The 16,726-nt window shown below is 41.4% G+C and overlaps 1 protein-coding gene across 1 annotated transcript in view; it reads left to right on the plus strand.

Annotated features, from left to right (window-relative positions):
- Positions 1 to 16,726, plus strand: part of LRP2 (LDL receptor related protein 2) — a 180,888-nt gene that overhangs the window by 149,974 nt on the left and 14,188 nt on the right. The window contains exons 63-70 of the mRNA XM_019480291.2: positions 2,066 to 2,197; positions 3,735 to 3,866; positions 5,167 to 5,310; positions 6,207 to 6,372; positions 10,862 to 10,990; positions 12,086 to 12,306; positions 12,781 to 12,957; positions 14,260 to 14,379. Of these exons, the coding sequence (XP_019335836.1) occupies positions 2,066 to 2,197; positions 3,735 to 3,866; positions 5,167 to 5,310; positions 6,207 to 6,372; positions 10,862 to 10,990; positions 12,086 to 12,306; positions 12,781 to 12,957; positions 14,260 to 14,379 (1,221 nt within the window). The remainder of the gene's footprint in view (positions 1 to 2,065; positions 2,198 to 3,734; positions 3,867 to 5,166; positions 5,311 to 6,206; positions 6,373 to 10,861; positions 10,991 to 12,085; positions 12,307 to 12,780; positions 12,958 to 14,259; positions 14,380 to 16,726) is intronic.

Here is a 16,726-nt window from a genome sequence, read left to right on the forward strand (position 1 = left end):
TTAGACTCAAGGCACCCTTATTAGAGTCAAGGCACTTCTTGGAAAATGCCAGCTCTTACATTTCACACATTCCTTGACTACAGAAAAATAACAGAGTGATTTTTTCTGTTGCAAAGAACTCAGAAAGATCACAACAGGTCAGAATATTTTAACACTGGTTTCTTATTTGAAATCCTGGGCTCTTCTTGTGAATCATGTGTAGGTGTTAGCATACTCACCAGTGGTAATACTCAGCTGTAGCCTTAAAATAATTTCACAGCCCCCCCAGTTTAAAATCACTGACTTAGATGGATAATTATTCTGGAGTAGATGCTGGACTGGTGTATATTGTCATAGCTTCACTAAAAACAATAATGTTGTGAAAGTTCATAGCAACCAGGGTCCTGGTTTGCATGTACAGAATGTGAATGATCCAACAGCTGCATACAATTCTAGGGCTCAGGTTGAAGTCACAACTACTCCTTTTTTGTGTTTACCTATGTTGTTAAGAATGTTTCACAAAATCACTGAGAATAGGAGTAGGAGAGTCAATGTGAAGTTTTGAGTTTAGGGGAATGTGGTAGGTAGAGAGTTCAAAGGACCTCACCTGAAGGAATCTACCTGACAAAAGCATTTCTATATATAGACAGCATGTAATTGTGCTTTCTGCTTGTCAGACTTCCATGGCTTTAAGTGAAAATGTGCCAAATGATACAGCAGTGATTGAAATCTTTTATGTTTGCAGTATGCAAATAACTCGTACGCTTCTATGCAGTCCCTTTAGAGGTCATTTGCTTCTTTATTCTCACTGCATCCTAGCTGACTCTAAGTAATAAAGCATAATGATATGATCTGATGAGAATATAAAAGTATCAAAAAGCTGTGGACCAGTGTAAATCAGACATTTTACTGCCAGTCATACTTCTACAATTCATGGACAGACATGAGCTCAGACTGAACTGATGTCAGTTGGATGTTTTCCAAAATCAGGTGACAATGTTAAGCAGAAAGAGGATAAATAACATTAAATATTGCTACCAGCCAAACGGGGAGACAAATAGCTATTGTTTTGTGACAAAGTAAAAGGTGTTTTAACTTATATTGCAGGGGTAAATTTTAGACATATAAACAAATATTCTGTGCATGTGTACATACATGTAGTGATATATGTACATGTACATGAAAATGTGTATATACACACACATACATTATTTTAAATAGCTTTGGTACACATTTAATAGGCATAAATAATTGAAGATGTGAGATATTATTTTAGGCATAAATCTTCATCTTTCCTTATGCTTTCTCAATTCACATTAATTATGTAATTGTTTCTACTTCTCAACTATAGACATACTTTCTGTATCCCAAGTTAGAAAGTGATTTGTATAAATGTATAGTACTGTACTGATTTACTACCAGATGTTTTCATTGCTATGAGAAGAATACAATTTCAGCTCCTGCTAAATTATACTGTACTATATTGCTTCTTTCCATCATAGGCCTGATCCTGAGGCCACTGAAGTAATTGAAATGTCTCAGGTTTACTTTAGCTGATTTTTGATTGAGCAACCTGCTGCCTGTCGTAATTTCCAGGCACAACTGATGCAAGGGCCTGTATCATAAGCAAGATAAGTTAGAAGGCTTTCTTTTTTCGTGATGAGAGGAGGAAGGAGAACAAGGTGGGCTGACAGAATTCGAAATGGGGCAGCTAACCTACCCAGATCCTGAAGAAGTATCTGCAGCTGTTTGAACTGGTATTTGATACAGTATTTAGGGTCATTTCCCTGAGGACAGTGTGAGCCTTGGTGGCATTTGGTGAAATTCAGTATGTTAATAACTGCTGACTTATGTAGACAAAAAGCAGGTCAATATAAAGATTTTTTTGACTTTGCTGTAATCAGGAAGCTGTAGCTCACCCAGAGTAAGTCCCTGAAAGGCATTTACATCAACTGAAAGATTCTTCTAGGAGGAAAAGAAGAGGCCAACTTTATAATTGAAATTTGTAAACAGAAGACACTTATGAAAATTACATCTCTCTAATTTATGCATTTTCAATTGTAATAATGATTCCATTCTTTTTCAGATGCAGGGACAGAACGAACTTGTGCTGAAAATATCTGTGAACATAACTGTACCCACTTAAATGAAGGAGGCTTTATCTGTTCCTGTAGGCTGGGGTACAAGGCCAGCGAGCTTAACCGAAACTCCTGTGATGGTATTTCTAATCTTCTAATGATCTTCTCCCTAAAAACTGTTCAGTGGTACATTAACATTATTGAAGTGCTTTAATTATTCACATTGTTGCATTAAAACAGGATTTTTGCATGTTCTCCAGGGCTTCCCTTATGGATGTTGCTGCTGACCCATATTTTCTATCTTGGGAGTTATGCCCCATTTTGGCAAAGAACTGACATCCTTCCATAATTTAAATGTGTGAATAATTCCCTTTTTATGGAAATACCACAGTTTGCAATTAGGCAAACTATTATTTGCTGAATTGCATTTAATGTGTGATCCAGCTTCATTTCTCTGCTGACTTCAGTGGGCTTGGATCATGCTAGTTACCATTTACAACTATTTACAAAAAAAAAAAGGTTTCTTTGCTGATAAATTCACTGGTTTGCTTAAAGTGCAGTTTGTGTGCACCAATTCATGCTCAACAGATCAGTAGTTGTGTGGTAAATGTAAATATTAATAAATAAAATACATTTGTATTGCTTTTTACTAAAACTCATGCCACACACTTGGACACATTCAAAAGAGATGGAGCCAGATTCTTGTCTGTTATCTCTCTATGCAGGAATGCTTAGTAACCTCTGTAATGTTGGAGTTACAGAGGTGTACACTGAGAAGCTGCTGAGAAGAGCATTTGGCCTACAGAATGTTGTAATGCTTCTGCCAATATGCTTTATGGAAAGAAATCAGCTGGCCTCTCAGGTTTCAGACTTCCTTGTCAGGGCTGACAGAAAAAGCATTAATTCTTGTAAACCAGGCTCATTGGATTTGGAAATGACTGGACAATATATAATGGAATCGCAACGTAATTTTTAGAGTAACTTTCCAAAACAGATCTGTACTTCAGATCCTGAATATCTTAGTATGTGGAGGGCTATTATAGACAATCTGGGACATAGACTTATTGTGTAGGGATCCACCACTCTGACAGTCTGATCCCCAAAAGTCCCTGTCCCTGCAGAGTTGAACAGTGGGGGTGTTCTCTCTTGCAGAGGTTCCATCATTGGCCTTCTCCCCGTCTTCTGGGGCAGCATGAAGGGGCAGCTTTTCTCATGAGAAGCAGAAGTGGCTTCTTGTCCCCCAGAAGTTATCCAAGCATTCAGGGTGTATGTATCTGCCTATATGGGTGGGAGTGCCAGGTCTGCTCTATATATTTGCTCCTGCCACACACACAAACCAGTTTTGCATTGGTGTTGGTAGGACTTTTTTTCCTTTCCCCAGAGAAGTGAGGTCTTGGTTGCTAACACATAATGATGAATGGAACAAACCACCCTTCTCAGAGTTACTTTGTCAGGCTATTTACAAACTCAGGAAGATATCATTGCCTCAGTTACAAGGTCCCTTCCAGCCCTAATGTCTATGAATCTATTAGTATAAAGGGTGCTAGAAGAAGAGAAACCTCCTTCATGCTGAATAAGTATATTTTCCTTATTTGAACAAGAAAGCAGCAGATCTAAATGTAAAAGTGATCAATCTTTTTGTAGCCCTAGATAACCTCTCTTTTCATTTGTGTTTAGATATCAATGAGTGTGAGCTGTTTGGGACCTGTCCCCAGGACTGTAAGAATTCCAAAGGAAGTTATGAGTGTTTCTGTGCAGATGGCTTTAGGTCTGTGGGCGATCAACTGGGAAAACAGTGTGCAGCCATTGGTATGTTTAACTAACACTTAGGTAAATTGTAAGGAGCAGGCTGAGTGTTGCATAAATGGAAGGTACCCCATTGCAATGAATAAAAACAAATATCTCTTTTCTCTGGTAGCAGATTATCTAGATATTGCATTCTTGTGGGTAGGAATGTAAATGCTCCCTCCCTGCTTTAATTTTAAACATTAAATGCCATGCCCTAAAAAATGACTTGAGTGCTTTTCCTCCCTTCCCCCCAAATTTCCTGAAAACAAAAGACTGCCTGTGCTGCAGTTGTCAGCAGAAGAAAATTAAAGCTGCCCATTAGCCCCACTACTGAAAGTTTGGTTTTTGTAACCTAAGTATTTATCAGAAGATAGTTACATTAAACGGGTGCAAATCAAAGACACTTTGCTGACAGATCACCATTTATTGTTCATGGACTGATGAACACAAACAGAAGGCATTTGGCCCTTTGATAACTTCAATCATTAGTTCTCTATCATAGGTTAATGTGAGTGACAGACATTAAATAGGTAGAAATTTTGCTCAGAAAATGAAAGACAAAGAGCTGAAGAAAGGAGAAAAATGGGTGACAGTGGAACAGTAATAATATACATACTAGACAGCTTTTAGAGATTAAGTGTCAGATGACAAGATTATTTTGTACACCCTCCAGGCTGTGTGTAAGGAGCTGAGGTACCTAACTCAGCTACAGATTCAAAAGATGGCCAGTACCTGAAATGTAGGCAATGCTACACTCAATATGGTTCTAGCCCAGGGAGCTTATTACTCTGAGTGGGTGCACTGACTTCAACCGACTAATCATGTTTATTGACACTAAGATCAGTAATAAACAATTGTAATACTTGGCACCAATCTTTCAGACCCAAGAGATTTGGGTAGCTTATATGAGGTCAAAATAAGCATTTATTCTTATTTAGAGTGAACCTCTGAAACTTGTTTGATCAACAACTCTTCACCAGGGCGCCCTTAGGGAAAACCAGGAGTAATGGTCACAAACTCCTGGATGACTGTTTCTGGCTCAACATTACGAAAAACTTCTTCACAGTCAGGGTGTCCAAACTGTGGAATAAGCTCCCTCCAGAGGTGGTGCAATCACCTACCCTGGAAATCTTCAAGAGGAGACTGGGCAGTCACCTTGCTGGGGTCACCTGACTTCCAGTTATCTAGTGCAGGGGGGCTGGACCTGAGGATCTCCTGAGGTCTCTTTCAGCCTCACAATCTATGAATTACTCATTCTCATCTGCTTTATATATATGACTATATTAAAACCAGAAAAGTGAAAGCTGTTGTTACTTTTCAGGTAATCCTCCATTGCTACTCCTGCCAGATAATGTGCGTATTCGAAGATACAATATTTCATCAGAGCAGTACTCTGACTATATTGATAATCAGGAGCGCATCCAAGCTATAGACTATGATTGGGACCCTGAGGGGATAGGCCTGAGTGAGTATATTGAAAGTTTTAGTACTCAGCAGTGTGACTGCTGCTTCTGGAATTTAGTTTTCCTTTTCAGTTTACAAAGGAAATCAAGATCTAACTGGATTAATCAGCAGTCCTGGTTGAATGGACACATCTGTTACCTCTCCCTCACCTTTCTCACAGCCTTATTGACTCTCATATTCCTTGTATTCTGTGTTCTGTTGTCTTTCTTTCCATTTTGTTTTAGATCCAGAGTATAATGATTTCTGTGGCAGAGTGGTGGAAGGCCCTTAAGGAGGTGTGAAAGGTAGCAGGCTGCTAGGGGCCTTGCACTGGCATGTTCAGGGCTGATAAGAGTTACTTACTGAATTCTTCTGCTCTCAGAAGAGTCCCAGTACTGCAGTAGTCTCCACATATGATGTGTTCTACCCTCAAAAGGGGTAGGGCTAGTGGATCCTCCTATTATCTCATATACTATACTTACCCCTTTTTTGGCTTTCCTTTCTTTCCTCTGTCCCCTACCCTGCCCTCTCTCCCCATTGCTGCTAAATCCTTTTTCTGCACTGGAACAGAGTGAGACCTGGCATAGCAGTTCTGCACAGCATGCTGAGGTCTTCAGTAAGGTTCTGCTAGCTCTGTGCAGTGAGACATCAGTGCTAAGAGCCCTCCTTTGGAAAATTTTGCAAAGGTTTACTTACTTTGTTTACATGTACGTCTAAGCCAGAGTATCTATTTTAGATTGATGGTATTTTCATACATTTGTATTTTCATTCACAGGGAGGACTGACACTTGATATTCCATAAATAGATAAATGTTACTTTGATATCTCATGTACGACAGCCATCTCAGTCAGGGAAGGACTTTTCAAAAACTAGTAGGTAGATGTCTACACAATGAATTTTTTTCCAACTTTTTTCAGGTATTGTTTATTTCAGTATTCTTGCCCGTGGCTCTGAGTTTGGATCCATCAAGCGTGCTTATCTTCCTACATTTGACAGCAACGGAAATAATCCAGTAAAGGCAGTTGAGTTGAATTTGAGATACATAGTTAATCCTGATGGTCTAGCTGTGGACTGGGTTGGGAGGTAAGTGAATGAGGAAAGCTGGAAATGACTCAGAAAATATAGTATGTATAAGAGTGCAGTGAATTAGCCACTGCTTAGACCAGGGGTGGGCAAAATGGCAGATCCAGCCAGTGGCTGGACTCCATTTCCCAGTAGCCCATGCTTATATTGTTGCAGCTGGTTTCCATGGAGGCCCCAGGAGGGGCAGTGCTGTGACAGTGCGGGCCAGGGTTTCCATGGCGACCGGCCCAAGTGGCAGCCACAGCCCATGTGGCTGGGTAAGGAGCTGCTCCAGGGGCCAAGATTTTGCAGCGGTGACAGCATGATCCAGAGCCGGGGCAGAGTCACGATCCACTGCTCACACAGCCCTGTCTGAGGCATGTGGGCAGTGGGGTAGAGCAGCGATCTGCTGCCTACATCTCCCTACCCAGGGTGTGCAGGCAGTGGATTGAGGCTCTGCCCCAGCTCTGGACCATGCTGTCACCACCACAAAATCCTGGCCTCAGCCCCAGAGCAGCTTACCACCTGAACAGAATGGTTTGAATATTACATCCCGTACAAGTTGTCTTCCAGTTGTTGACAGCAGGTCTCAAGGTAGCACAGAAGAATGCACTTCTGTCGCACTTTGCTTCTAAGTTTAACACAGCAGCAAACCATGGGACACAAAACTTTTGAGATGTCTAGAGTTAATGACCTGTTCACAGGGCTCTGCTCAATGCTAATTTGTTGTTAAATGACTTTAGGAGCTACACTTAAACTGCACAGGACCCATGTGTAGCTCATGAGCCATGGTTTGTGTATTCCTGATCAAAGTGCTGTTGCTGACTGTATCACATATCTTAGCTAACTGAGCCGTGCACATATTCCTTATCTTGCAGATTGACCTTGCCCCACTTGGGTAATTGTGCACAGGCCATTATGTTTGCTGGCATTCCTCCTGGAATTCTGTGAATCATTTGATAAAGAGCTTATCCTCTTGGTTTTGGAAAGAAAGGAAGCTCCTAATCCATTACTGCCTGCCAATCCTGTCTGTCTCTGTGTAAATCCTTACTTGGTTCCCGCTACCACTATATGCAAGCACCTCCAAAACAGAACCAAAACGGGAGTCCAACAAAGGGAGAATTCTGTTACAGAGGTTTTATTAAGGGCATATGTCTTCTTCCTACTTCTTTTCCTTATTTATCAAGGGAAAGGATTGGGTTTTTTACCTTATCTGGAAGGTGATGAGCTTAGTCATCATTTCATTTTCATTGCTCTGGAATACAAGTTCTTTTACCATGTAGAGAAATCGTGACTACTGTTCTTAAAGTTTGAACCCTGATGCTGACATTTTCTTTGTGTAGAATTACTGAAGCAAGTTGTTGTCCCCTACATGCCAGGTGTTGGTCTTAGTAGCTGGATCCAATACCATGGAGTGTACCTTATAGGTGCAGATAGTATGTATGAAGTGCTTTGTGAGGATCCAGTATTGTGGGTGATATATTTTCAGTTTCCAGTGTAATGTCAGAAGTGGGCTGCTGCATTTTGGACCAGTTGGAACTTTTTAGGGATGGCAGTCATTCCAGACACAATGAGTTGCAGTAGTCCAACCTGAAAGTGGCGGACTACAATGACCAAGTCACTGACTGACCTCAAGGAGCATAGCCTCATGCCAACTACAGGAACTCAAGATCCAGTTGGAGCGATTTTCACTCCTGGATGAATGGATGCATTCTTTACCTCTCCCTCACCCTCATATTTTTTCTCTCGCATTCCTTGACTCTCATATTCCTTCTATTCTGTGTTTCTTTCCATTTTGTTTCAGACCCACAACATAACGATTTCTATGGCAGAGTGGTGGAAAGCCCTTAATGGGGTGAAAGATAGACATTTTGGCAACAGTAGCTATTTAAGAATCAAGAAACAGTGAAGAGTCTGAAAGACTCCCATTTTTGGGAGATGGCAGGGGTCTGATTAATTTTCCCTTCTGAACGTATATCTGCTTCACTCAGATTCTGTATCTGTCAGATTACTGAATCAGTGGATGAAAGGCATGTTATTATCAGACTCAGAAGTGAGAGAGATTACAGAGCTGAGCTACCTGTCTGAATGCTGTTGACATGTAAAGGCTATTAAGCTTACCGTTTTCCAAGTGGCTCGGTCAAGAAATAGAACAGGAAGGATGATTGAAGAACAATAGGTGTGCAGTCTAGTGAAAATGAGAGAAATCGTTGGTAACAGCTCTCTGAATGCACAGACTTCCTTCTGATTTCCCTTAGAATCATAGCAAATGAGGGTTGGAAGGGACCTCAGGAGGTCACCCAGTCCAACCCCCTGCTCAAAGCAGGACCAGCCCCAACTATATCATCCCAGCCAAAGCTTTGTCCAGTTGGTTCTTAAAAGTCTTGAAGGATGGAGATTCCACGAACACTCTGGGTAACCTGTTCCACTGCTTTACTACCCTCCCAGTGAGAAAGTTTTTCTTAATATCTAACTTAAACTTCTCTTGCTGCAACCTGTATCCACTGCTCCTTGTTCTGTTATCTGCCACCACTGAGATCTGTCTAGCTCCACCTTCTTTGGAACTCCCCTTCAGGTAACTGAAAGCTGCTATTAAATCCTTCATCAGTCTTCTCTTCTCCAGACTAAATAAACCCAGTTCCCTCAGCCTCTCCTGATAAGTCATGTGCCCCAGCCCCTTCACCATTTTTGTTTCCTTTCACTGAAGTCTCTTCAATTTGTCTATATCTTTTCTGCAGTGGGGGGCCCAAAACTGGACACAGTACTCCAGATATGGCCTCACCAGTGCCAAATAGGAGGGAATAATCAGTTCCATTGATCTGCTAGCAGTACTCTTACTAATGCAGCCCAGTATGCCACTTGCTTTCTTTGCAACAGGGGCACACTGTTGGCTCATATTCAGCTTTTTGTCCACTGCAATCCCCTGGTTCTTTTCTGCAGAACTGCTGCTTAGCCAGTTGGTCCCCATCCTATAGTGTTGCATGGGATTGTTTCATCCTAAGTGCAGGACTTTGCACTTGTCCTTTTTGAACCTCACCCTTCACGAGCAATAGAAGTATTAGTCCATCTGCCTGACTAATGCTGCTTCCACTTCCATGTCCTTGCTGGAAATCTGACAAGGGGGGCTCTTGCATCTGTATTGGCATAATTGAAATCAACCTTTTTAGCCCTTTGAATCTGAGGTGTCTTGCAGATTTTTTGTAGTACTTCAAGGGCCACTTGGATAAACAGACAGAGTGGGGAAAAGAGACATTTTCAGTTAAGTTCCAGCAATGTTAAGTATTCTGCTTAATATATGATCTTCTTTGAAGCTATGTCCAGCTGGTAAACTTACCACCCAGTGGCAACTGCACTGCTACAGGCTTGCTGCTTTGTAAACTGGAAGCAACAGAGTTGTGCGCACAGAGTGCATCAGGCAGCTACTTAGTTGCCTCTTCCACGAGCTAATTAGTATTCTTGTGGTACCAGATGGCTACAGATACACTGGTTCTAGTATAGGAAGCAGCCTGCCCATAGCAGTGCAGTGAACTAGAGGATGCTGTTGCTGGAGATAATAAATTTACCGCATATAACTATAACACGAGAGAGGTGAGAAGAAAGGCAAAGGCATAATGATTAGCCAAATCCAGAGAAAAGTTAACTGTAGACTCCTGAGGTCTGAAATCATGTGCATCAGGGTATGATGCATATAAATTAAGTAAAATACTTGTTTCTGAAAATGTTATTGTCAAAAAGTAAAAATGTAGCAAGAGCTGTCCATACAAGAAGTGGAATACAGATGCTCCAAAGGAATTAGTAAACTAATTCCATGGCAAAGTAATTTCAGTTTTAGTTGATCTGTTTTCTATTTCTGGAAGTTTGCTGCATCTGTGAAGATGTTCATTAACTACCTACAATGCCTAGAAGTAACAATGAAACCTCACAGTGGGCACATCTACACATGCATTACTGCACTGTTGCTATGGCTCATTAAGTTTAGTACCTCTAATATGAGGTACTACATAAATGCACAGTAGCCCATGTTGATGCCCAGTAGCAATGGTGCGTGGTCTTTTTGTGATGCTTAGTGCACAGTTGACTAATTCTACTGGGCATTAGAGCATTAGGACACTTTTTGCCGTGATGTGCTAATGCATAGTAGAATTAGTCTACTAAGCATTAAGCATCTTGTGTAGACATGCCCAATAGGTCTTTGATCAAGGTAACTTGACAAAGAAAAGAGCAGCTGCAGAAACTTCTGCACAAAGAGAAATCTAGTCATCTTTGTAGATAGGTCTTTTGCAACCTACACTTGAATTCAGTAGCAAGGTTTCTGTTGCAGAGCAGTGCGGCAAACTACATTCTAAAACACAACCAATGAAGTTTTCCTGTATTACTTATTTTAGTACTTATTCCAGTTGACATTACAGTGTTTCAGTGAAAAATAAGAGATAAACAGATTTCTTCATGCTCACGGAGACATGGTATTTTGACCATCTGAATCACTTCGTTTTTTTTTTATATAATTCAGGCATCTTTACTGGACAGATACAGGGACAAATCGAATAGAGGTGGCAAAACTAGATGGAAGGTACAGGAAGTGGCTTATCTACTCTCAGCTGGATCAACCAGCAGCTATAGTTGTCAATCCCAAACTGGGGTAAGCTTTTCAGGACCGATGCAATTATTTTCAATAGTATGTGACAAGCAAGACAAGTCAGAATCCTATGCTGCAAAGAGAGCTCTTACCTGAAAATCTAATATAACTGTTTTATATTAGAATTATATATTATTAGAGATATATGCTTTATTAATATATATTAACATATCAGTATGTCACTACTATATTAAAATGACATGCTAATTATTAGAACGATATATTTTGTATTCCTATTATTTCTATTTATTTCATTGAGAGTTCTGTGTATGTTCTGACAGCAAGGAGTTTTTTAATTATACAATGTATCTCCAGGCCAAATGTCAGGAGGACCCTATTTTGAAGTTAGAGCAGAGTTACCAGGGCCACGTTTACATGAGATGCTGACTGTGCAGTAGCTTGTTACTACTGCACAGTAATGCCATGTGCCAGGAAGTGTGATGCAATGCTTCTGCACAGCAGTAACAAACTACTGCGCAGTCAGCATCACCTAAAAGCCATTCAGCAATGCTACTGTGCAATAACTCTTGTTTCTACACATACTAAATGACTGCGCAGTAATGACTGCACAGTCAGCATCTCATGTAGATGCAGCACAGGAGTGCAAACAGAAGCCAAGCTGCTGTCTCTCAAACTGTAAATTATTGGTGGATGACATGGGCTATTCAGGATAACTATAAAAATCTCTTTCCTAAAGTTTGCCTGCATGCCACTTTGCTTATTATCACTGAAACATGGAAAGCTGCAGGAATCTTGTCCACTGATAGTTTACAAGAAACAGAGAAATCTCAATGGCTTCTTTTTTTTCTTGTTGTTGATTAGCCTAAAGAGTGACCAGTTTGTGCAGTACATGAGGTATACTATAAATTATATCTTGGGGCTGTCACATGCACTTTGCTGGATTGGGCCTATAAGTGGAAGGAAAAGACAGAATAAAATATCCTTGATCCTGAAATAAGTCTTTCTTTGTAAAATTGGGTGCTGTACTCTGTAGGGCATACAGCAATATGCTACAGGGTGGCCTACAACTTTGCTACTCAATGAAGCTGAGAAACAGTGAGATCTAAACCATTTTAAAGTTTAGTTACATTCTTCTAGGCTTATGTATTGGACTGACTGGGGAAGGCAGCCAAAGATTGAAAGTGCCTGGATGGATGGGCAGCAAAGGCAAACACTGATTTCAGATGACCTTGGCTGGCCAACAGGCCTTTCTGTTGATTATCTGAACAATGACAGGATCTACTGGAGTGATTCTAAAGAAAATATTATTGAATCCATGAGACCTGATGGGACAGATAGAACCATTGTTTTACAGGGAGGTAAGATATGAATATGGATTTTGCATATATTTCTAGTTCAGAAAATCAAGTTGGATTTATATCTTGATTTTTCTAATTCTTAACCATCACAACTGGGGGGAGATTTTCAAAAGTGCTCAGCATCCAATTAGGAACCTAATTAAGAATCACACTTGGAAGATTTTTAGATTTACTTTACATGGGTGTAAATGACTATTCAAGGCACAACATATGCAGTGGTGGAAAACTAGTTCCATTGGGACCAAATCCCATGAGCAATATGGATGGAATGTATCACAAGGTGGGTTAGTGCTCTTCTACATGTGTTTGTAGGTACAGAAGCATTCTATTGTCAATCCTGTAATGACCTATCTACTAGTAAAATACCTTAAATGCAAAAATGCAAATATTGAATTCAAGAAGAATCATTATTGATTCGTCAGTGCTGTTACAGGTCCATGCAGTGACTGACTCTTGTTTTGTTCTTTTGAGAAGTAAGCAGTCCATACAGCCTTGATGTCTTTGAAGGCCATTTATATTGGATGTCTAAGGAAAGAGGAGAAGTCTGGAAGAAAGATAAATTTGGAAGTGGAGAAAAAGTGAAAATACTGACTGTAAACCCTTGGCTCACTCAAGTGCGCATCTATCATCAGCATAGATACAATCAGTCAGGTAATCACCTGTCTTGGATTGTCTGTTCCTTATTATCTGGAAACTGCAGATCCAAATCAGTAACAATGCCTTCAGGAAGCTTAGTACTACCTTAGTAACAGGCATATCTGTCAGCACATGTAGCTCTGAGAACATAGAAATGGAATGAGGCTGGCAGTGTAAAAAAGTACTTTGTGGCTATCCAAAACTAAATGAGAGTTAAACATAACAGTGTAATATTTCTTATCTTTGGAATCATTCAGCACTAAAGTATGGCTGTGTCATCTCCCCACCTCTCCCGGCTCTCATACAGGGAGCAGTTGTAACATACATTTATGCTTCCACTACAAAGTGCAAGCCACCCAGCGTGGGTTCCAAAGGAGACTACCTCAACCAGGATGAATGCATCTTAACTCTTCATGGGTGTAGGTTGTAGCCGTGTTGGTCTAAGGACATAGGCAGACAAGGTTCTTTGGGTGAATTTGATATCTTTTATTAGACCAACCCAAATAGTTGGAGAATAGTTATTAAGCAAGCTTTCGAGTTCAGAAACCCTTCATCATCAAACCAACTTTGTGGTTGGTGCCAACTGCTGAAACTACCTTAGCCTGATGAAGAGTTTTTGAACTCGAAAGCTTGCTTAATAACTATTCTCTAACTGTTTGGGTTGGTCTAATAAAAGATATCAAATTCACCCAAGGAACCTTGTCTTAACTCTTCATGCACTAGCAGAGCAGTTCAGAGGGAATGCAGGGTACTCCAGTATGCTCCTCCAAGAAAATATTATATCTTTACATCTTCACAGTTCTTAAGCACTGGGGATGCTCTATTCATTCCTTCAACTTCTTGTGCTTCCATTATCTAGTGGGGGCCAACTTTTTTGGCAGATGTGCCACAAAATAGTCTTGCACCCTCCCAGAATGCCACTCCAATCCCTTTCTCTTATTTGATATGCTACTTAGCTTTCTGTTTTCTGTCATGTGCTCCCTGCCATTGTGCTGCCTATCCCTTCCTCAATCTGCCACATATCACACGTAGGCGGTCAGTACTGTTTGTGGCACTTGTGCTTCAGGTAGGCCACCACTGCCGTAATCTATCCCTTAGAAAGAATACAAAATAAGTCAGCCAAAGAGTTTTACTATAAAATGCTATGCTTAAAAGTCAGCCATCAAGTTTGGGTAGCTTTAGAGAAAACATTTTGTTCAAATTTTCTGATTGTAATATTCATGACTTATTTTACTGGCCAGTAAAAACCTCATATTATGTCTCCAGAATTGCAGCTGGATTTTTTCTTCAGGTATCTTTGTCCTATGTGTATTTCAGTGCCTAACCATTGTAAAGATGTCTGCAGCCACCTCTGCTTGCTGAGGCCTGGGGGATACACTTGTGCTTGTCCTCAAGGAGCTCGATTTGTAGAAGGCAGCAGCACAGAGTGTGATGCAGGTAATCAGAGTGAAATGAAACTGGAGGAATTGCTGATTTAATAGTGTTTTCCATTATTATGCAATTCTGTTTTTGGAGAGGGGAGAGATATGTATTTCCATAACCAATAAAGCATTCCTGAATTAGAAATGTAATTTGGAAAGAAGGTAATTCAGCTGTTAAAGCAGGGACCAAGAAATAAGGACATCGGGTTTTGTTCCCAGCCATGAGTGGATCTAGAGTTACCTAACAAGGGATGTGGTGCATCAGGAGTGGCCAGCCTGTGGCTCCGGAGCCAAATGCAGCTCTTCAGGAGTTAATATGCATCTCTGAATCTTTGCACAAGCTCATGGTGACCAGTTTCCAGAAGCTGGTCACTGTGTGCTTGTGCAAAGATTCAAGGAGACCAATACTAACTTCTGAAGAGTCGCATGTGGCCCCAGAGCTGCAGGTTGGCGACCCCTATGGTACATCAATCCCCCAGGCTATGGGAGATTGAGGCAAATTGAGGCTAGAGCCCCCAGGCCAGTGGAGGATGCCAGGGAACTGGGCAGGGAGCAGGCACATGAAGAAGGCACCTGCTTGCTGTTGTCACCATCCCCAGCTGATCTGGATGTACGGGGAACCCCAGAACTGCTCCTACCCTACTCCAGCTGGAGGCTGCAGGGTGTTGCAGGGTGCTGTGGATGCAGCTGCACAGGGTGCCTTGTTCAGTCAGGGACTGCAGGGGTGACGCACAGGTTCTTCCTTAAAGCAACTGCTCCCTACCTGGATGCACTCCCCCAGCATCCCCTACTGCCTGAGGAGCAGGTGCGGGAAGGAGGAACCTACACACTGCCACTGCTGTCCCCACCCGAGTGTGACTCCCCACACAGCTGCTCCCTGAGGCCCATGCCTGGAGCAGAGCAGGAGCAGCTCTGAGGTTCCTCCATGCCTGCATCAGCCAGGAACAGTGGCAGCAGTGGAGCATGGGTTCTTTCTTCCAGTGCCTGCTTCCTGGCCAGTGGGGAGAATGAGGGGGTGGAGGGTGGGGAGGGAGAGTCAGAGAGCAGTTGCAGCAACAGGAAACCCATCTGTCCACCACCTCCGGTGTCCCCTGCTGAGCATAGCACCCTGTGCAGCTGCAGTCTGTGGCTGAAGCAGGACAGAAGTGCTCTGGGGCTCCCCTGATGGCTGAGTCAGCTGGGGATAGTGGTAGCAGCAGCAGCAGCAGAAGGGGGATGTAACTATATGGCCACATCCAACCTGAATCCACCCCTGTTCCAGCTACCCACTGAATTGCTGTCAGGCAAATCATTTGTGTCTCGTTTCTTCATATGTCAACGGGATATATTAAATGCTAATCCCATAAATTTTGCCAGGATTCAGGTCCAGTGGTAAAACTGGGCAAGCTTCTGCAAACCAGATTTTGCAGAGGTCAGCGACATTTTTGGGCAGAGTACCAAAAATACTTGCAACCTTGACTTGTAAGATGTTGGCATGCCAGGGGCAGATGGCAGGGGAGCTGAGGGGCCTGATCCTTGTTGTGGCAGCACAGCCCTGGCCCCTTCCCCAGGTGCAAGTGCTAAGCAAAATGCCTTCATGTGCCATGTTCTGGCACGTGCGCTAGGAGTTGCCTACCCATGATTTATTGCTTTTCTGGACCCTGAATTTTGACATTCAGATTTACATTCAAACAGGCTGCTGTCTTTAATGGGTTGGACTCTCAAACTCTTGACCTTTGTCAAAACTGGGATGCGGATTTAAATGTAATACCATAGCTATCATATCCTGGGTATGCTGCAGCTGTAACCCAGGCACAAATTATAGTCTAAATGTAACTAGAACTAGTTTGAAATTTTGCGCTGGAACTTGAAATCTGAAATCTGTTGGTTTTCAAACAAATTACATTGACCTTTCAGAATGGGTTGCCCCAATTTTGCTGTTTCAAAACAATTTTTAGTTTCAATTAACCTAGAACAATCTTTTTCAGAATTATGTTTCATGGATTTTCAAAATATTTTGTTTTCATTTGAGAATAGGAAAAAAAATCAAATTAATGGAATTTCTTATGAAATGCCAAGATCTCCTAACCACAACCCACTTACCTTGGCTGAAGCCTTCGACAGACAGGATTTTAATCCAATTTAGGACTCTACAATATTACAACTTTTAGACACGTATAACCAGATTCCCTGAGTCTCTTATAAGCTACTTGTGCATATATGCAAGTGTAAGTTGCACTTTAGAAGACCAGGGAAATAAAGCAGCATTTGACAAAATGCAAATGTTGTTTACACTTCTGTATATTTTTATTTTAGGTGATCAATGCAGTATTTTAATACAATGCATACAAAACGCAGAGTACATAAAGAAATCATTTATAAAT

This window comes from Alligator mississippiensis, chromosome 4 (genome assembly GCF_030867095.1).
Source record: "Alligator mississippiensis isolate rAllMis1 chromosome 4, rAllMis1, whole genome shotgun sequence".
In the NCBI taxonomy this organism is placed as follows: domain Eukaryota; kingdom Metazoa; phylum Chordata; order Crocodylia; family Alligatoridae; genus Alligator; species Alligator mississippiensis.